This window comes from Tiliqua scincoides, chromosome 2 (genome assembly GCF_035046505.1).
Source record: "Tiliqua scincoides isolate rTilSci1 chromosome 2, rTilSci1.hap2, whole genome shotgun sequence".
NCBI lineage: Eukaryota > Metazoa > Chordata > Lepidosauria > Squamata > Scincidae > Tiliqua > Tiliqua scincoides.
In genome coordinates, this window is record NC_089822.1 from 102,096,598 (window position 1) to 102,119,134 (window position 22,537).

Sequence of the window (22,537 nt, forward strand, 5' to 3'; positions counted from 1 at the left end):
CCAGAATGCTGACACTTTTTATCAATCAGCCTGGGAAGCTGAGGCAGCAGCACAGGCCCGTTCCTGAAGTTGCACCTATGGCCCCAAACCATGTTTGTACCCCTAATGGTGATGACAAAAGGAACCCTACAGGTATTCTTGTATGTGTAAATTACCATTTGCAGCTCTTGAATTGTACCCCAAAGAACAGGGTTTTGCTCTGACTAGCAGTTGCGTTCAAGCGTCTTAAGATTGAGTGTAACATTTTAAAATCACTGCATGGTAGAGAGCCAGCCAACACCACTGCACTTTCTCCTTCAGCACTCCCAAACATGAACTTTGCCCCCTTTTGCCACTCGATCCAGCCTTATGGTGCACCACAAAACTAGCTGTGACCCATAGTTCAAACTACGTAAAAGTTGAGAGATCCTCCTTTGTAAAACTAGGGATATCCATTCAATATATTCAAATGCTGGCCCCTCCTCTCCCATCAAACAGTTGACTTTTCTCTGTCATTTGTCCTCTGTCCCCTGTACAGAGTTCTTGCTGACAATTATTTGCTCACCAAACAAGATGCTCTAATTGGGCAAAGGCTCCAGCAGTCCTGGACTGGCCTCTTTGTCCTCCTTCCTTTATAACAGGAAACACTGTGATACACTGACAAATTGCAACCACCAATTAAGAATCCAGCCCACTATTTGTGCCTATGAGGGTCTTTGTCAACTTCCTGTTTTTGCTACCTGCCTGAGATGGTAAACACTGGGCAGAGGGGTAGTTAAGCACTTGGCAGGCCACAATATGCCCAGGTAGGTGCCACTTGGTTTGGGGTCATGGTTATGTGGAATTGGGCAGGAGGTCTGGTCTAGAGGGTAGAGTCTCTGTTAGCCCAAAGATAACGTCAGAAGGTCACCAGTTCGAGGCCACCTTGAAGCAGCTGACAAGCTGAGCTGAGTTTTTCCATCTGCTCTTTAGTGTGAAAGAAGAAGCGTCTTGGCTGCCCTCCATGTGAGAGATGAAGGAGCTGCTTGTCAGCCTGCATGGGAGGCAACTGGAGGCCAGAAGTGAGACCAGACCAGGAAGATCCATTCTGAAATGTGTGGTTCTTGAAAGAGAGAACCTCTATGATTGTCAAAAATCCCCTTGAGGGATTTAGAAAGGCCTGCCTATGTAAACTGCCTTGAATAAAGTCAGAGGAGTAATCTGATGACCAGAAAGGAGGATGCATGACCAGAACCATATAAATACCAAGTTATTATTCTTATTATTATTGCCCAACAAGTAACCTTTATCCTATGCAGGAGTTATCATCTTAGTGCAGATCATGGCAATAGGGTCGTCTTGCCCATCCTTCTGGCATCCTTTTAGTGTCAAGTTATAAACCACTCTCCTGGCCTTTCGTTAAAGGTTATAACCTCAGCCAGAGCTAAACTTAGTGCCTTGGTCCTCCAGCAGCAGTGGGAATAGCAGCTGGGAGATGGGAATCAGGTTACGTCCTGAGCCAAATGATCTTTCTCCAGAGTCTCTTGGTATCTCTCCTGCTGCCCATCCTGCCTCTCTTCAGGGGTATCCCTGCCTTTTTTGTCCTGTTTTGCCAAGCTATGCATGCCAAGACTGAGTTCTACTATAAAGGCTAAAATACTGTACACCAATTAACTACAGAAGGTTTCAGAAAATTGCTCCTCTTTCAGCCCATGCCCTGCTCAGAATCTCCACATGACAACCTGAGCCTGAACTTTAACTCTCTGACATTTGGGGAAAATGGAGGGTGGGGAGGCAAAGCAAGACAAAGTTAAGAATGCATGACTACAGTAGTTGCATGAAAACCAATTTCCCAGCTGCCTTTGCACAATTACAAGGGCTAAAAACTAGCATGTTACAAACTCAGGGCCAATCCCATCCCAACTTTCTAGCACTGGTGCAACCACAATGCAGCCCCAAGATAAGAGAACAAATGGTCCCATTCCTCAAAGAGGCTTCTCTGACTGCCTCCCCACCACAGGCTGCAGTGCACGTCTCATTGGCATGGCTGCACCGGCACTGGAAAATTGGATAGGATTGGGCCCTCAGCTGTCAAGTAAGATTTGTCTTTTAAGCACTTGTCTTGCATTTTGGTCTTCTTGATGTCAAAAGTGAGATAATTATGATGAAATTTTGATCAATGTCTCTGTCAGGGAGATTCTGCAAGGTGGAATCCTTTGATCTTTCATAATACTATAGTTTTTATGAGTGCCTGTACACCATAGCCATTGGCTGAAGACCCACGGCACTAGAAATTGTACAAATTTTTACAAGTTGTAAGACAAGAAGACAGAATACCCTCTCTGTTTTGAAAGGGTCATGAGTCTGAATGTACATTTCAGTTTATGCCAGCACTCTCTCTTGAACTCGGTCAAATACCCTCCATCCCTAGGCCATATAGTTAAGAGGAAATTTGATCCGATCTACGGACATTTTATCTGAGTGCCTGCAAGACAAGTGCAGCCAAGAAGTCCTATTGGAAGGTACATTAAACCTAATTGTCCGGAAGTATTGCTGGGTTACCATTTTGAGATCAATTGTGTAATATGGGCCAGACAGATCAAACACAGGCTTCTCAGGACTTTGTCAAGCAACACATCCTGATCCCAAGTGCCTGAGCGCCTTATCATAGCTTACTGGTAATGCCCCCTCCTCCAGCTCAGCTGACTGCCACCTCTCCCATTTTGCTGTTCTCAACACCAGTGTGTGAGTGTGAGAGAGAGAAAGGGAGAGGTGCTACAATGCTCTGTGACACTGAAGAAGGATTAAGTTCACTCATCAACCAGCAGGTCTTAAATTCCTCATTGGCAGTACTCCACCATCTCTCCACCTCTGACTTAAAACTACTGTATGTATTCCCCCTTCCACTGTTTTCTTTGTCACATGTTCTCTTTCTAGACATGAAGTGTGCTTTGCACCTTGCAGCTGCCCCCCCCGCCTTTCCCAGCATGTGATGTATCCTTTTGTAATCTTCAGGGATTGCTTCTCTATTCAGCAAGCAAGAGCCTGCTTTACACTTTGCACATTTCCTTTTGGTGGTGGTCTTTAACCGGAAAGAAGCGTTGGCTGCTTGCTTTCAGACCTCTTTCCAGTAGTTCTGTTCCAGTAAAAGGAGCAACCAATTCCACAGGTGCGAGCCCAGCCCTTCCCAGGGTGACCAGATGTCATAACCGCAAAAGAGAACCAGGCATCCCAAAATGTAGGACACCCAAGAAAAATGTAGGACAGGACAAAAGTTAATAACACTCGTATATGGATTTCATATGGTTAAATTTAAAACTATATAATTTATTATTAAATTTAAAACTGTATCACATGATTTATTACATATATTTTATTAATTACAGCACATGACTATGTGCTGCCTGCAGGGGCTGCTCACGGGGAAAGGAAGACATTTAAGTTCTTTTCCAGAACATGAGGCCAAAAAAGAGGGCATCTGGTCACTCTTTCCCTGCAAAGCCCATTCATGCTTGTGTCCTATCACAGAACTCAGTGAAAGGCTGAGTCCACTCACCTAGCAGTGATTTCAGGCTAAGGACTGCCAGAGGCCACAAAGAGGAGGGTGCTCTGGCTCAGACTGACTTGAGCTGCCAAATTGGAAGGCGAAAGAAGGCAGGATTTCCGCTGTCACGTTTCATGGGTGCAATCCAGAGGAGGCTTCCCCTTTCATGGCCTTATTAGCAATGTGGCTCACATGCTGTGGAGATAAAAAGCCCCCCACTCCTGTGGTGGGGGGAGGGAGAAATGTAGCGGGAACAATGAGCAACTGGGCTGTGATTGGCTGGAGCAACAGGGAACAGAATCAAGAAAAGGAGCCAGTTGTGGGGGAGGGGTGTCATTGTAGGGGAAAGAGAGGGGCAACTTTTTGCAAAGTCAGTCCATTGTGCCTGAAATGTTTTCTATTCCATTCACACCAGGAGGAGGAGAAGTAGCTGCCAGCCTACAATGTTCCTTGTACCTTCAGAATCAGATTTGACCACAGTCTTATGCCTGCTTGATCGGAAGGAGCTTCTGCTCAAATCAATGGGGCTTATTTCTGAATAAAGTTGGGTAGAACTAGGACTCTCTCCCATTACAGAATGTATTTTTAATGCCTCTGAGTATAATAATGTTTCCCTAAGCATGGAGGAAATGCAGTGCTTTGTCTCCCTCACCTGTATCCAGTGTTAGGAGCATGGAATTCAAGTCCAGGCAGGAGTGAACCCGGCACCCTCTTTGCAGTGGCGTAGCTAGAGGGGTGCCAAGCACTAAGTTTTGCAGTGGCTGAAAGTGCCATGAGTGGCCCCTCCCCTTTGGAGCCATTCCCCTTGGTGGCTGGGAGTACTGTTTTGCAAAAGTTAGTGCTTGGCACCTCATCTAACTACGCCACTGTCTCTTCATAAAAACTGGCCTCTCATGAACGATGTGTGAGGATAGGATAGGGCAGAGGTTCTCAAACTTTTTAGCGCCAGGACCCACTTTTTAGAATGACAATCTGTCAGGATCCACCAGAAGTGACATCATTGACCTGAAAGTGATGTCATGGTCAGAAGTGAATCATTAAGCAGGAAAAAATTTTAACACCCCATACAACAAAATCAAATTAAGTAAATTAAAAGTTTACAATATGTATAAGTTTAAAAATTTATTTAAAACAAAGAAGAATCCTCCTAACCCTCACAAGCAATTGCTGATCTGTTAAAAAAATTCCCCAAATGTCCCAAAGGCAACAATCCTATCCAATGTCCTGATAGAGAGATTCCTGGGACTTGGTCTCTGGGTCAAAATGCTAAGCAGACATAGACTTCTTTAAAAGCATATATAAAATTTATTTTTATGCTATTTACAGATTAAGAATAGATTAGAGTGGATACAGGTTTGAAGTTACCCTATGGTGGATCTTAGATTTCTCCCCGAACCACACCTAAAACTCCTGTACTTGTACTCTATGAAAAACAAGTGACCCATGTGATATTCACGTCATTTTCCTCTCCTTATTTGGCATGCTGGTGCATGGTTCTAGCCCTAACTGGGAAACCTGTTAGCCAAGTATGAAAGTTCTGGCCTGCAACTTTGATTTCACAAGACCCTGGAATGTTCCTTTTGGGAAAGCTATGACACACATGTTTTTCTCTCTCTGCAGGTCATCTTGACATTTACTACCCTGTGTTTTAACAGAAAAACACTAGTCATGCTTTTTCCTAATGTTCCTCCTCTGAGAGAAGTTAGAGATTTTAGGGGTTAACCTATCAATCCTTCATTTTTTTCTTGACCAAAATAAACATCTCGGTGTTTATCTTGGTCACACTCTTATACTACTAATTTGGGGACATACATGTTTGTTTGACCTTCTGTGCTAGGCTTTTGTTATGTTGGTGCATTTGCTTCTTTATGTTATGCAACTGTATGTATACATTTAACTAAAACAATCAGTTTTAACTACATTTTCCTAAGTGCACCTTAACTTTTGGTGTTGAAGCCTCACTAACTTTAGTGTTTTGCTTTTGGAACTTGGAAGGGTACATTCTTGATACTTGGGAGATTAACTATGAAAGAGAACCTGTCATAGTGACAGAAACTATAGCAAGAAAAGAGTTGCTATATCAATGGTGTAGCTTAAGGAATACAAAGCAACTTTTAGGAAATCTCTTGTAATATGCAAAGCTGCTATTGATAGCAGTAACTGAGATATATGTTTAAACACATGTTTCCTTGCATAAAGTGCAATATCCTTAGTGAATCAATATGTAATTTTAATATTTGAGTTAGTAGTACTTCTACATTTGTCACACTATGCAGATTTTGCTTATGCAACGAGCATCTGTGTCACCTGATGCTGTGCATCCATGGCTGCTTGCTTCAAAGGCCTTGTTATTTAAGCCAACCTAAGTCTCTTCAGACATAAGTTGTCTTTAGATCAGTGCCTTAGTTAGAAGCTAGCTCATTTTATGGCCGACACAATGCTCAAATGCACACTATACAACTCTCTAAAAGAGTAATATTCTGTAAAAGAAGTACTTTAGACTTTGCAAATCTATTCTTTTAACTTTAAATAATACTAAGGACAGACCACTTTATTTGTGAATAGGGTACCTAACTAAAGCTATATGAAAATGCTTTTTCATGTAGAGATATTTTGTGTTTGCTAACCTCAGAAAAGAACTTTATAGGACTTTATGAAAAGAAATTCATACTTTTGTATAGGTTGACTTTTTAAACTTAGTTTATACTATTTATGTTTTACTATGGTTAGACTTTACTTTCAGAGAGGTTTTTTTTTGCCACCTAGTGCGCTCCTGAGACATTTGGTGGGATGCTGTGAAACACAGGAAGCTGTGTAAGGTAGCACAAGTATGATGGATCAGACAACCATCGAAGTTACTCACACTCAATCAAATAAGGAATGTCCTGCAAAACATTTCTCTTTGGGAAATAGGGAAACACGTCTTAAGAGCTTCCCCTTTTACTTACATTTACCCACACTTGCAGTGTTGTTAGATTTTACCACTTCTTTCAACTAGGTGTAATAGGTGTGCAATAGGTTAACCATGTTTATGTCTTCTTTGCTTATTTTTTCTCATTGCTCTTTTGAGCGATTAGAATTAAACAATAACAATAATTTGGTTACACTTCAGGCATTTTACATACAGCTTAACTCTTACACATTCATCTATCAATAAGAAAACAACAACATTGTAAAACATAATACAAATCAACATAATGAACAATTATGAAATATGAAATGTGAAAAATGTTGGAACAGTAAAAAACATTTCAAGACATCACATCACAACAGACTACAAACACAGTGGTAATTATTAAAGAAAGAGTTCATTAAGAAATTATTTGGAAAAGTCCATGTTTTAAAGTAGTTCATTGGAAAAGTTCAAAGTAATGCTTTATAGGACATCTGTTTTAGTAATCCTTCTCTTTAAACAAAGTCACAAAGTCTATTTCATTTTTACTGTTTGCAGGTAGTAGTTTATTTTAAATTGATAGCTCTCACACTTCATTATTATTTCTTCAAACATAAGCACTTGGTTCACCTGGAAAAGAATAAGCTCTAACAAGGTATCAAAGACCGAAAACATTTCACTTTTTTCCATATGGCTTTGCAGGCTTTAGTTTAAACTTTGAAACAAAAAGGAGCTCATTTTTTTTTCTTTTCTCTGAGCAATCTTGGCTAACTTCCTAGAAACTTTTGGCTTATTTCCTAGAACTTCAACACAGAACTTAGATCATAAAAAACTTCGGTTTACATACAAGCCTCTGTTATTGTGAGCATACAAATGAACTTATAAGAAATAGACTATACAGATCAAAACAAACTCACTTAAACTTATTTCTTTTGTACTTTGTGAATGCATAGTGCTGCTTGTTTGACTTTGGAACGTTGAGGTTATTATTTTTCTATTATTTTAAAAATTATTCAATTAAATCACCTTGCTTCTGCATTTGCAATTTTTTTTTAACTTTCCTTTACATATACTTGATAAGCATGGTATTATACATGGTAGAAAATAAAAGAAAATACAAACGAAAACACACATATGCGAAATGGCAAACACAGCAAAATTACTTCATTTAATACTTAATTAACTCTATACTGCCAGCAGAAGCGTCCTTCTGATGGCAGCATCATAAACAACATAACAGCACAGTGGCACACTAATAGAATAGGCCACCCAGGTACTAGAAGAGAACTGGAAGCGGTTACCATTTGAACTTTAACTAAGATAACAATAAAGTAGCATAGCAAGGAAATTTTTTTCTTTAGGAGATTATCACCTTTCCAATTATTATTTCAATTCACAATTTGAATGTGCTCCAAAAGAAAAATTTCCTTTAGTTAGCTTACACAAACACTGTTAACACATATTCATACTGTTGTACACTTTCAACACAAAGGTAACTTTTGATAGAAATTGCAAGAGGGATTTGGAAGCCTTAGGAATAGACCTCAACACATGAGAAACCCTGGCCTCCAAGCGGCTCACTTGGAGACAGGCTACACAGCATGGCTTCTCCTAGTTTGAAGAGACACTTTGCTAACAGACTGAGGCAAAGAGACAAAGAAGGAAGACCTATAGCTAGGGAGACAGACTACACTTGCTCCTAGTATAGAAGGGATTGTTACTCTTGAATTGGCTTTTTTGGCCACACTAGACGCTGTTCTAGAACTACCCTTTAGAATGCGATATCATAGTCTTTCAAGACTGAAGGTTGCTATAGTAATAAACATACAAACTATCTGAGCCTTGCATTTTGCAACATTAGCTTTCTTATTTAACTGCATACAAATTAATTCACCTTTTCTTAAAATCAGCACTTGAGCAACTGGCAAAGACTAGATGTGGGGCTGATTCAGCAAGGATACACACAACAGAGACACAGCCTGGAAATCAAAGGATAAAAATTCTAAGGGATAAAAAAGTAGGACTGTCTTTGGGGACTGGGTACAGAACTCAGGTTCTGAGTGCAGCCAGAAAAGAAGCTGCCATGGGATTAGACAAACGCTCTGAAAGACTCGATTCAGGGTCCCTGGAGCACAAAGGCATTCCAGAGGTCTCTTCGCTGCCACCTTCTTGCTATGCTAGGAAAGGGCTTTGGAACTACGAGGGTCTCTGGACTGTTGGGCGTGTGCGATGCTGGTCCTAGTCAAAAATCTACTGGTGGGACTCCTTAACCTCCTTTTGGTGGGGGTCACTTTTGGAGCTATCCTGCTTTCTGCAGGGATTCTGTTGAGATTTTGGATTCCTATGTCATTTTAAGTTTCTGCACACCCAGGCATACTACTGCACAGCTTACTTGCACAATGTTGCATCAGTTGCACTGCTGGTGCCTGCCTTCACCTTGCTTTACAGCAAAAGCCATCTACAAGAACTTGCTAGCAATCTGCTACTACAGCTTTGGCTGCTGCTGCGCCTATGACAGTGACGCTGTAGAAAAGTCTGGGTTTGAGGATTGGGGTATAAGGGGACAGTTCTGGGACTCAGGCACAGAAATAACAGGGCAGAGGTTAGGACTGAGAAACATTAGCTGAGCTAGCCAAGCCAACGAACTTTAGGGGACTAGCGTTTTTTTTTCCCCCCATCAAAATGTGGATACTTCACTGCAAAGAGGTGTGCAATTGCACATCAGGCTCTCCTAGAATACAGACTCACTGACATGTACTGCAGCTTTAAATCCTATCAGTAACTAGGCTAGGTACAAAGATGTATCTAGCATAGGAAGAAAGGAAACCAGCACCATCACCCACCTAGCAACATAGCTAAGTAACACTGACGCTTCCCACCCAAGATCTAGGAAAGCTAGAAGAGATGCAGCCACTTGCAAGGCAGGCAGGGGGCTACAACAGTCTGTGTTCTAGGGTAAATACAAGACAGATCTTATTGCAGCACTGCAAACAACTATGAGATTCATTCAGGTTCTATTAGCAGAGGAGGGTGTCATGAATATGTACGGTTTAGACTTAGCAGCATTGCAAAGCCTGAACCAAAGTAACCTAACAGCACAGAAGGGCTTGCATTCCTAGCTGCAAGGAACCTACAACCCACAGAAGGTGACAAGGTGGCACTTCCGTAGACTGCCAGGAACCTACCAGAGTGGAATGCAACTGTAGACCTCCAATGGGAAGGGGAAACCAAGGGGATAGCTTTGCAAATTGCTTTTAGCCTCACTGAGGGAAGACTCTGTCCTCAAAGGTTTCAGACACTCCCATCATCTGCTGCCCTTACAACTTTTTGCAACTCAGGTACTCAACAAGTAAAAATCCCTTTACCATGTTGGTTCATTGTCTATTGGGAACAAAAGTTCAGAATTTTGCCTTGCCGTTCAGCAAGCTACTAAAATCCTCTTTGTGGACTAGTAACTTGAGGTGCAGCCTTTAAAAAAATCATTTCAAGCATTATTTTACTTGCAAGTAAAATCCTTTCAATTTTTTTCAGTACAAAGTTATGGCTGGACAGCATTACTTATGACACACACACTGGCACACATTTAAGATTAAACACTGACTGCGCAGAAAGGAAAAATTCTTACTCGAACCGAGCAGATTCATAGTTAAAAATAGCTGCAACAGGGAGCCTACGCAACCAGTCTGGGAAATTGCTAAACAACTGGTGAACACCCAGACAGACAATTTTAGCTTAACTTTTGCTAAGAGCACAAGCAAGAATTTTTTCTTTTAACATTTAAACTGAAAAAACTCAGGAAAGTTTTAAGGAAATTGTAAAGGAAACTGTAAAGGAAAGTGACTTTTTAAAGTCCTAAAAACATGTATAAACTAGGGAAACTCAGATTTCCCTCGCCTGGCCAGGCTGAAAACTGGAGTGACTTCACTCTACTGTAAAAAATTACTGCCGTTAACTTAGCTGACTTCACTAGTTAACTAGAAGCACTAATTGCAACTAGAGGAATTAGAGAAGTTTACATACCCTATTTAGACAATAGGAGATAAGACACATGTGATAGACAACATGAAACAAAGAAACATGAAATAAACAGGCAGCATAGAGTCAAAATCATAATGAGTTTATTACTTAAGTTCACAGTCACTTTGGAAGTGGCGCTTACTAACGTTTGCATAACAATTAGCAACTCCTGTGAGGAAAGAACTTTGACAAAGAGCACCTCATAATACTACAGCATGTATTATATATCACTCTCATTCTCACACCTCACACATGTCCATGGACTTCAAACAATCCAAACGCATTACTCACTTTATACACATTTACACCTATAAATTTCATATTTCACATTACACATGCTTATAATTTACAGCTCTAATGTACATGCAAAAGAAGTAAACATGTCATACTTACTTCAGACTTCCCTTTATTCCGAGGTTTCCAACACTGAAAGCACTTACAATACAATTTTACCTCTCTTCTCTTCATGCCATGACAGCCTTATCACTTCAGGTACTAACTTCTGTTAGATCTCATTGTTGGATCAACAATGGAACATTGTCCTTTTTAACTTAACTTTCCGCGTATTCGCTCCTCCTAAATTCTTACTTTGCCCCATATTCTTTTTAAACTAGCACACAAAAGCACACAGCTCTGTTAAATCACTCTGGCTTAAACAACACAGCCTTAGACAGGAAGCAGATTCACTGACTATTTTCAGGAGAATTGCCAAGTTGCTAAGGCGAACTTTTCATTCTAGAAACTACTTCAGTAACAAACAACAAGTTTTCCTCTGCTTTAATTGAATCACTTTGATATTTACAAATTTAAACTCTCTTTCTCTGTCTCTAAAGAGACAGTGAGCACTAATTAAAGATTGCTTACTAACTTTCCCACAGGTATGTCCACCACACACAAGGGTCCAGACAATTTTTTTTTACCTGTTTCACCGCAGTTCTAGCCACCCAGAACTGGAACCTGCCTTACCCAGACAGTAAAATCACTGGGGATACACACAATTGTCCCCAAGGGCCCTTATTTACCCAACAAAGTTTACTTAAGGTACTAAACTAGCAGGTTTCCCAATCTCCTGCTCCTACTGTACCCAGTACTTACCTTGTACATTACTGTACTTCTGTACCCTGTACTTACCTTGAGGTCCACACCCTCATGCAGCAACTCCACTGCAGCAACCTCTGGTCGACCAGACAGACACTTAGACAACACTTTCACATACTTACCTGCTTGCACCACTCACACCAGTAGACATCATGTGCAATCAGGGGAGAAATCATCATGTACAGGGAGAACCTGTATCCCATGTCTTTTCCAATTTAAGTTGCTTGGTTTTTTTTTTTCCTAACTGCTTAGCAGAGAACAACCAGAGTCCCATCTGGGTTGCTGTCATGAATATGTACAGTTTAGGCCTAGTAACATTGCAAGGCCTGAACCACAGTAACCCAGTAACACAGAAGGGGCTTGCAGTCCTAGCTGCCAGGATTTACAATTCAATGGAAGGTGATTATGTAGCACCTAGGAGCCAGAAAGACGCCCATCAAGGATGGAATGCAGCTGTAGATCTCCAAGGGGGAAGGAAGAGCTGAGAGGGGGAGCTTCCAGCCCCACTTCCAGAGGACAGGGTCTTCGTTCCTTGCCTCTTGGTGAGATAGGAGGTGGGTGCACATCCTGCCCCACCAGGACCATGTGGCCATAGGTAACTGGCCTGAGGATCTACAAAAGAAGCTGACCCAGGTGAGGGTTAGGAAATAATAGAGTTAGCCAGTTAGCTTTGTTGTTTTATGCTGTTATGTTTCCTAGAAGTTTTATGCCTCTAGCATTTGCTGCCTTTTGTAACCTTTTGTAACCCTATGTATTTAATAAAGTAGAAAAATCTTTTTACCATGTTGGTTCATTGTCTGTTGGGGACAAAGGTTCAGATACTGCCTAGCCATTCAGCAAGCTACCAAAAATCCTCATTGTGGACTAGAAACTTGAGGACTGAGACTTTAAGTAAAGAAAGTGCTCAGTGCCTACAAGGGATATAGTTAAGCCTAAAGGGTCTTGGTTTCCCTGGACTGAGGCACTGGCTCTTACAGGGTGGTGGCAGTACTACCGAACAGGGATCTTTGAGGGCTCTAGGGTTCAGAACCAACAACTCTGAGCACCCAAAACCCTGGCAGTGAGACCCAAGTTTACGACAGTCGCCAACTGATAGAGAGATTCCTGGGACTTGGTCTCTGGGTCAAAATGCTAAGCAGACATAGACTTCTTTAAAAGCATATATAAAATTTATTTTTATGCTATTTACAGATTAAGAATAGATTAGAATGGATACAGGTTCGAAGTTACCCCATGGTGGATCTTAGATTTCTCCCCGAACCACACCCAAAACTCCTGTACTTGTACTCTATGAAAAACAAGTGACCCATGTGATATTCACGTCATTTTCCTCTCCTTATTTGGCATGCTGGTGCATGGTTCTAGCCCTAACTGGGAAACCTGTTAGCCAAGTATGGAAGTTCTGGCCTGCAACTTTGATTTCACAAGACCCTGGAATGTTCCTTTTGGGAAAGCTATGACACACATGTTTTTCTCTCTCTGCAGGTCATCTTGACATTTTCTACCCTGTGTTTTAACAGAAAAACACTAGTCATGCTTTTTCCTAATGTTCCTCCTCTGAGAGAAGTTAGGTTAACCCCTAAAATCTCTATCATTGTATTGGCAACCTTCAGTCTCGAAAGACTATGGTATCGCGCTCTGAAAGGTGGTTCTGGCACAGCGTCTAGTGTGACTGAAAAGGCCAATCCGGGAGTGACAATCCCTTCCACACCGGGAGCAAGTGCAGTCTGTCCCTGGTCTGTCTCCCTGGCTATGGGCCTTCCTTCTTTGCCTCTTAGCCTCAGACTGTTGGCAAAGTGTCTCTTCAAACTGGGAAAGGCCATGCTGCACAGCCTGCCTCCAAGCGGGCCGCTCAGAGGCCAGGGTTTCCCACTTGTTGAGGTCCATCCCTAAGGCCTTCAGATCCCTCTTGCAGATGTCCTTGTATCGCAGCTGTGGTCTACCTTTAGGGCGCTTTCCTTGCACGAGTTCTCCATAGAGGAGATCCTTTGGGATCCGGCCATCATCCATTCTCACGACATGACCAAGCCAACGCAGGCGTCTCTGTTTCAGCAGTGAATACATGCTAGGGATTCCAGCACGTTCCAGGACTGTGTTGTTTGGAACTTTGTCCTGCCAGGTGATGCCGAGGATGCGTCGGAGGCAGCGCATGTGGAAAGCGCTCAGTTTCCTGTCCTGTTGTGAGCGAAGAGTCCATGACTCGCTGCAGTACAGAAGCGTACTCAGGACGCAAGCTCTGTAGACCTGGATCTTGGTATGTTCCGTCAGCTTCTTGTTGGACCAGACTCTCTTTGTGAGTCTGGAAAACGTGGTAGCTGCTTTACCGATGCGCTTGTTTAGCTCGGTATCGAGAGAATGAGTGTCGGAGATCGTTGAGCCAAGGTACACAAAGTCATGGACAACCTCCAGTTCATGCTCAGAGATTGTAATGCAGGGAGGTGAGTCCACATCCTGAACCATGACCTGTGTTTTCTTCAGGCTGATTGTCAGTCCAAAATCTTGGCAGGCCTTGCTAAAACGATCCATGAGCTGCTGGAGATCTTTGGCAGAGTGGGTAGTGACAGCTGCATCGTCGGCAAAGAGGAAGTCACGCAGACATTTCAGCTGGACTTTGGATTTTGCTCTCAGTCTGGAGAGGTTGAAGAGCTTTCCGTCTGATCTGGTCCGGAGATAGATGCCTTCTGTTGCAGTTCCAAAGGCCTGCTTCAGCAGGACAGTGAAGAAAATCCCAAACAAGGTTGGTGCAAGAACACAGCCCTGCTTCACTCCGCTTCGGATGTCAAAAGGGTCTGATGTGGAGCCATCGAAGACAACAGTGCCCTTCATGTCCTTGTGGAAAGATCTGATGATGCTGAGGAGCCTGGGTGGACATCCAATCTTGGGGAGAATCTTGAAGAGGCCGTCTCTGCTGACCAGGTCGAAAGCCTTTGTGAGATCTATGAAGGCTATAAAGAGTGGCTGTCGTTGTTCCCTGCATTTCTCCTGCAGTTGTCTAAGGGAGAATACCATATCAGTGGTGGACCTGTTGGCTCGGAATCCACACTGCGATTCTGGATAGACGCTCTCTGCAAGTACCTGGAGCCTCTTTAGTACAACTCGGGCAAACAGCTTTCCTACAACGCTAAGGAGAGAGATGCCGCGGTAGTTGTTGCAGTCACCCCTGTCACCTTTGTTCTTGTACAGCGTGATGATGTTTGCATCCCTCATGTCTTGAGGTACTCCACCTTCTCTCCAGCAGAGACAGAGGATTTCATGCAGCTCAGTGACGATGATCTCTTTGCAGCATTTTAGGACTTCAGCAGGGATGCTGTCTTTTCCAGGTGCCTTGCCAAAGGCAAGGGAGTCCAGGGCCACGTGAAGTTCTTCTAGGGTTGGTTCACTGTCAAGCTCTTCCAGCACAGGCAGGCACTCAATGTTGTTCAGTGCTTCTTCGGTGACTACATTTTCTCTGGAATATAGCTCAGAGTAGTGCTGCACCCAGCGTTCCATCTGCTGCGCCCGATCCTGGATGACCTCGCCTGTGGCAGACTTCAGAGGGGCAATTTTCTTCTGTGTTGGACCTAGGGCCTGCTTGATACCGTCATACATCCCCTTGATGTTGCCAGTGTCAGCTGCTATCTGTATCTCGGAACAGAGCTGGAGCCAGTAGTCGTTAGCACATCTCCTGTCAGTCTGTTGGACTTTGCTGCGAGCAGTTCGGAGGACCTGCAGGTTGCGCTCACTGGGACAGGCCTTGTATGCTGCTTGAGCTCTCCTCTTTTCCTCAATGACTGGTGTCAACTCCTCAGAGTGGGCTTCAAACCAGTCTGCCGCCTTGTTGGTCTTTTTGCCGAATATGGACAAGGCGGTGTTGTAAACGGTATTCTTGAAATGTTCCCATCTGTTGGATGCGTTTGCGTCGGCCGGGCCTGGAAGAGATTCCTCAAGCGCTTGTGCAAATTCCTCCACTTTTCTCTGATCCCGGGTCTTGCTGGTATCAATGCGAGGTCTTCCTTCCTTTTTCGTGTGATACAGTCGCTTTGTTTGCAGTTTCACTCTGCTGCACACCAGGGAGTGGTCAGTGTCGCAGGCAGCACCATGATAACTGCGTGTGATCTTGATGCTGGGAAGGCTGGAGCGTCTGGTGAGGATCAGGTCGAGCTGGTGCCAGTGCTTTGATCTTGGATGTCTCCAAGAGACTCTATGTTGGGGCTTTGTGTTGAAGAACGTGTTGCTGACACAGAGACCGTGATGACAGCAAAACTCTAGCAGGCGTTGGCCATTTTCGTTTATCCTCCCAGTGCCAAACTGACCTAAGCAAGTGGGCCATGAACTGTTATCAGCACCAACTCTAGCATTGAAATTGCCGAGGATGAACAATGGCTCTTTTACAGGGATTTTCTTGACAGTGGTGGCCAGGTCATCATAGAATTTGTCTTTGGCTTCTGCTGGAGACGACAGAGTCGGTGCATAAGCACTGATGAGAGTGATAGGTCCTGCTGATGACTGGAGCTGCAGGGACAAAATTCTTTCACTTCCCACAGTAGGTGGGATGATGGATTTCAGCAGGGTATTTCTGACCGCAAAGCCAACGCCATGTTCCCTGGTTTCGTTTGGTGGTTTTCCCTGCCAGAAAAATGAGAAATTTCTCTCCTTGACAGATCCGGAATCTGGCAGCCTAGTCTCTTGAAGGGCGACGATGTCCATCTGCAGTCTGCTCAGCTCCATGTCGATGACAGCTGTTTTGCGTGCGTCGTCTATTTCTTGCAGGTCATCAGAGAAGCCAGGTGTCATTGTCCTAACGTTCCAGGTGCCCAGCTTTAGGGCAGTAGTTTTCTGTTTTCTGTTGCATGGTGCAGAGTTGTCGATCCGCTTGTCGGTTTTCACCCTAAACCCCACGCACCCCATGAGGTTAACGGACCGTGGCGAGGCAACACCTTACTGGCTGGGGACTGCCCAGCTTAAGGCAGGCGGTAGCTGCCCAATGAGATGCAATGATCTCTCCCACCGTCGGAAGCAGCCCCTGGCGTCATGCTCTACGCCAATCGAGCAAAGACTTATAACCGGTAAACTGCTGCTTCCCGTGTTGTGCCGACGCCGTATGGCGAAGTTGGAGTGTCCTCTCCAGTGCGCGAAGCCTGGGTAAAGAAGGTATGGAGGATAGGCTGTTACCCATGCAGCAAATCCCCCCTCTCCATGTCGCTGGAATGGTCCAATGGAAAGGCAGAAGCCAATACGGTTGGTTCCAGCGGCGTCGCAGGAGTTGCCAGAACGTGACTGTGTTCAGCCATGAACTGCCTAAGGGACTCTGGCTCCTGATTTTGCCTCGAGGTTGACTCCTGAAGCCTTTTCCAGAACTGGATGTAGCCACAAGGCAGTGGAGGTTTGAGGTCAGAGTTTCCTTCTCTTAGATGAGCTGCCTTCCTAGGCTGACGAGTCCCATCTACCCGGTGGCTGTTTAGTCGCCTCTTACGACAAGTACAGCCAAACTGAGGGCCTATTCTTAGCCCTCTATCAACACTTACCCAAAATCTCTATCAACACTTACCCAAAAGTATGCCTCATTGACTGTCATTCTTAAAAGCATAAACATAGTAGCCTGTTCAAAGTACAGATCTGTAACATTTCTCCAAATGCAGTGCATACCATGGTAGCATCAGGTCTAAAATATTAAAAATAAAATATACATTGAAATGAATGGGGACCCACCTGCAAAATGGCTTGAAACCCACCTAGTAGGTTCCAGGCCACAGTTTGAGAAACACTGAGATAGAGTGCTACTGTTACTGGAGTTCTGTTCAAGATACAAATGAAGCAGGAACAGCTAAGGACAAAAGATACGCCTTGTTAAGCTGGCTTTCCTCTGGGACAAGAAAGAGGGCACATGTTCTGGCACAAGCTGGCTTTCCTCTGGGACAAGAAAGAGGGCACATGTTTTCTAGAGGTGAAGAAAGAGATGTGATGTTCTTATTCTTATATATGTGTACAGTCCTTATTCCACTGCCTATAGGACATGGGAATAATCCCTGGGCCCCACTGAACCCCCACTTACTTCCAAAGAAGTAAGCATAGGATCAAACTATTTAAAAAGTCCTTAGCCTAGAAAACAGTATTATTGGTATATAACAGGGTGGGCAAACTTTCAATTATAGGGATCCTGGACCTTTAATAATTGTATAGAAGAAGGAATTTCTGCAGGTGCAGCTTGTCCTCTCACAGATAACAAGTCTCTCTCCTACACAATAGTTAAAAGTCCAGGATGCCTGGAGTTGAAAGTTTGTCCACCCCTGGTATAGAACATTATCCTACAAAATCTCCTTTGAAAGGGTGCGAGGAAGGCCAGGACTTGTTGGGCTATGCAAGTCTTCCAGATAGAAAGATCTGTGTGTGTGTCCCTTAGGTGTGCCTCTGGGGTGCTTGGGAAACAGGCTGCAATTCTTGGGGAGGGGGTTGGGAGCAGAGGGTTGGAAGGAAGTCCCCCTTTTCATCCCAACCCCCGCGCTCGCCTGAGCTGGGGGGGCGGGCTTGGCCTCTCGACCTCTTACCGTATTCACTGTGATAGAGGCGCTTTCTACTAGGGCATGTGGAAGGAAAGTGAATTTGGGAGTGAGTAGCGTGATGGGGTCCGTGCGCCTGGCTACTCTCGGTGCACAGAGAATTCGTGCAAGTCTAGCAACAAGTTGGGACTTCCGAGGCCTGGGGGCAGGTTCTCACACGCGGCATGTTCATCGCTGCATGGCTGCCACAGCCAGGGAGCCAGGACTTCCGCGCTTGGATGAGACATCAGAGAACCAACCCAGAGGCAGAAGTTTCCTACGCGCCTCGCAGCACGTCCCTCCCCGTGCTTGGAAGGGCCCAACCCTGTCTAACTTTCCAGCTCTGGTGCAGCCCCAATGCAGCCCCCAGGTAAGGGAACAAATGTTCCCATATCTTGAGGAGGCCTCTGTGACTGCCTCCCCACCACAAGATGCAGTGCATGCCCCGTTGGCACATCTGCACTGGCACAGGAAAATTGGATAGGCCTGGGCCCCAAGATGAGCCGGTTCACATGGTGAGCAGATGGCCATCCAATGCAGAGCGGTCAAGCTAGTTGCTGTGACTACCTTGGGCACTACCCCCCCATTCCCTCTTCCACCCCTTCCTCTCTTTCCTCTCCCCAAAGTCCCCAAAGGGTCCTATCAAAGGGAGTAACTGGAGAAACAAAAGCACCTCCTGTGAATATCTGCACCAGCAGTGGAAGCCAGTGGCCTCTGCCCCTTCCCTTCAGCGGGTCCAGCCATAACCTCCACCAGGATGGTCTCTTTGGGGCTCTTCAGGCTAGAAAAGAGGCACCCAAGGAGGGACATGACTGAGACATACAAACTTATGCAGGGGATGGATAGAGTGAATAGAGAGATGCTCTTTTCCCTCTCACACAACCAGGGAACATCCGCTAAAATTGAGTGTTGGGAGAGTTAGGACAGACAAAAGAAAACCAGCATGTAATTAGTTTGTGGAACTCCTTGCCACAGGAAGTGGTGATGGCATCTTGCCTAGATGCCTTTAAGAGAGAATTGGACAAATTTTTGGAGGAAACGTTCATCAAGGTTTACAAGTCATGCACAAGCTCCTGATTTTAGAAGTGAGCCACTTCACTGGGGGCTGGGGATAAGAATAGGCCCTCAGTTTGGCTGTACTTGTCATAAGAGGCGACTAAACAGCCACCGGGTAGATGGGACTCATCAGCCTGGGAAGGCAGCTAAATCAAGAGCTGGAGTCCCTGAGGCAGTTCATGTCTGAACACAGTCACGTTCTAGCAACTCCTGCGACGCCGCTGGAACCAACCGTATTGGCCTCTGCCTTTCCATTGAGCCATTTCAGCGACGTCCAATTTCAGCGACGTTCAAACTTTTCCATGTGGTAAAGACCAGAAGTGATTGTGAGGAGCTCCAGAAGGATCTCTCCAGACTGGCAGAATGGGCAGCAAAATGGCAGATGCACTTCAATCTCAGTAAGTGTAAAGTCATACACATTGGGGCAAAAAATCAAAACTTTAGATATAGGCTGATGGGTTCTGAGCTGTCTGTGACAGATCAGGAGAGAGATCTTGGGGTGGTGGTGGACAGGTCGATGAAAGTGTCGACCCAATGTGCGGCGGCAGTGAAGAAGGCCAATTCTATGTTTGGGATCATTAGGAAGGGTATTGAGAACAAAACGGCTAGTATTATAATGCCGTTATACAAATTGATGGTAAGGCTACACCTGGAGTACTGTGTCCAGTTCTGGTCGCCGCATCTCAAAAAAGACATAGTGGAAATGGAAAAGGTGCAAAAGAGAGCGACTAAGATGATTAAGGGGCTGGGGCACCTTCCTTATGAGGAAAGGCTATGGCGTTTGGGCCTCTTCAGCCTAGAAAAGAGACGCTTGAGGGGGGACATGATTGAGACATACAAAATTATGCAGGGAATGGACAGAGTGGATAGGGAGATGCTCTTTACACTCTTACATAATACCAGAACCAGGGGACATCCACTAAAATTGAGTGTTGGGCGGGTTAGGACAGACAAAAGAAAATATTTCTTTACTCAGCGTGTGGTCAGTCTGTGGAACTCCTTGCCACAGGATGTGGTGATGGCGTCTAGCCTAGACACCTTTAAAAGGGGATTGGACGAGTTTCTGGAGGAAAAATCCATTATGGGTTACAAGCCATGATGTGTATGCGCAACCTCCTGATTTTAGAAATGGGTTAAGTCAGAATGCCAGATGTAGGGGAGGGCACCAGGATGAGGTCTCTTGTTATCTGGTGTGCTCCCTGGGGCATTTGGTGGGCCGCTGTGAGATACAGGAAGCTGGACTAGATGGGCCTATGGCCTGATCCAGTGGGGCTGTTCTTATGTTCTTATGACGTGGAGAGGGGGGATTTGCTGCATGGGAAACAGCCTGTCCTCCATATCTACCTTACCCAGGCTTTGCGCACTGGAGAGGATGCTCTGTTCCAGAACACTATTCAGAGCAAGATAACATAGTCTTCTGAGACTGAAGGATGCCAACAACAACTTCAGAATGTCACATGCAGCACAGGTTGTGTCTTGTTGTCTTGTGTGCCCCATGAGGCCACCGTGAGATGCAGGAGGCTCGCCCGAGATGGGCCTGTGGCCTGATTCAGTGGGACTCATCTTATGGTCAGTCGATTGGCATCTTCCAAGGAGAAAAGTGACCTCGGACCCCCTGCTCTTTGGCAAAAAGGGTGGGAAGCTTGGTTGACTTCAGTCATCACCCGCACACACAAAATGGTTTGGGATGCAAAGTAAGAATTGCAAAATCCAAAGCAATAAAGGCAACTTTGGCAGTTTTTGGGTTTGTGTTCTAAAATGGGGGGGGGGAGCAGAGGAGAGGGCACATTCCACCGGTTTTGGCGAGGCGGTGGCCAGGAAGCGCCCACTTCCTGCTGCTTCTCTAGCGCTGCTCCCTTCCTAGTTTGGTGGAAAGTGGCAGTACCGTGGAACGGGCTGATGACTGAGGCATCCTCCGTCGAGGCTGGGGCTGCGCCCACCTGGATGCACCTCAATTTACCGGGGCCACCCAGCCAGGAACTGGGGAGGTGAAGAGTCTGTGAGCGCCAGTGGCGTAGCTAGAGGGGGTGCAAAGGACGAAGATTTCGCAGGGATCCTCAGGTCGGCGTGCACAAGAGGCACTCCCCCTTCGGAGTCTTTCCCGGCGGTGGGAGCAAAACGGAGGCGTTGGCTCCGAAGGGGAGGGGCCGCTTGCACGCCCCCCTGGGGCTCCCTCCAAAACGGAGTCCTTTGCACCCCCTCTAGCTACGCCACTGGTTGGCGTTGCAAAGGCTACAATCCCCATTTTCCTGGGAGCAAGCCCCTTTGGCTATAATGGGGCTTACCTCTGAGTAGAAACGCATAGGCTTGGGGTCGGGGCTGCAAGCCTATCCACGCTTGCCCATTGATTGTAATGGGATTTACTTCTGAGTAGGCACGCATAGGCTTGGGTTCAAAGTCATTTCGGAACTCGTGGGCTGGGGAAGCGGCACGACGGCAAAACTCTCTACAGGGGCACTCCAAAAAGTCAGGCGTGGTGGTGAGACGGAGCGGGAAGAAACAAGGTCTTTCTCTCTCTCTCGAGGCAGCAGAGGGGAGTCGGCCACTGAAAGCTGGGGGGCCTGCGCTCGCGACATTAGGGCGGCACGCGGCTCCCACTCGGGCGCCCTCGAGCTGTGATTCGGTGCGGGCGCGGGGGCCAGCCCTCGCATTACCATACCGGGAGGTATAAAAGGAGAGGCGGAGGGCCCAGCCCGTTCACCTCCTCACTGCACAGAGCTGAGTTAGGTCAGAGATCCCTTGGTAAGGCGCTGGGGCGGCGTGGCGTGGCGTGGCGGGGGCAGGCTGGCACGGAGGAGCCTTGGTGGGGGCGCCTGGAGAGCACCGACGGGACTTAGCACCACCAGGGAAAGGGCTGGAGGGAGGCTCGCCCGCCCCGAGTGGAGACCTTTGGCGAGGCTGCGCCTTGTGTGGGCGAGGCTGGCTGCAGGCGCTCGCTTTCCAAGAAGCTCCGTGGAACTTGCTCCCAAGCAGGCGCTTAGGCGGGAGGGCGTGCGCGGGTTCTCCTTCGCCTCCCTGGCCAGACCCGGGGGAGCCCCTGCCCTCCCTGCGCCGCGTTGCGAGAGCCGGCCTGCTGGTAACAAAGTTTCCGGGTCTGCCTTGCGCGAAGGGGGGAAGGGCGATTGCGGAAGCCGCTGCTTCTCCTGCTGGGGCAGCGTTGCATTCAGGCACCTTTTTGCTCTCTCTCCCCCCCCCCCCGTAGCTGCTCCTTTCCTTGCCCCCCCCATGAGGATGTGGGGAGACCCTTTAGGCCTGGGGGGCTCTGTAGGGAGCAAGTGGGCTCGATGTAGCGCTGCTAGGAGGGAATAGGGCGGGGCGGGGAGGGAGAAGCTGCTGGGAGCTCCTCAGACTTCCTGGAGGCTCCACCAACCCACCGCTTTTCTTTCTCTCTTAGGAACACTTTTCCAGCGCCAAAATGGTGAAAGTCGGAGTGAACGGGTGAGTCCGGAGGGGGTG

At 46.0% G+C, this 22,537-nt stretch overlaps 1 protein-coding gene across 2 annotated transcripts in view; it reads left to right on the plus strand.

Annotated features, from left to right (window-relative positions):
- Positions 1–22,537, plus strand: part of LOC136639576 (glyceraldehyde-3-phosphate dehydrogenase) — a 38,108-nt gene that overhangs the window by 8,964 nt on the left and 6,607 nt on the right. The window contains exons 1-2 of one of the 2 annotated variants that reach the window (XM_066613886.1): positions 21,764–21,823; positions 22,476–22,519. The exons of the other annotated variant lie outside the window; for it this stretch is intronic. Of the exons in view, the coding sequence (XP_066469983.1) occupies positions 22,497–22,519 (23 nt within the window). The 5' untranslated portion in view covers positions 21,764–21,823; positions 22,476–22,496. Of the gene's footprint in view, positions 1–21,763; positions 21,824–22,475; positions 22,520–22,537 lie in introns of those variants that run through there. 2 annotated transcript variants of the gene reach the window in all.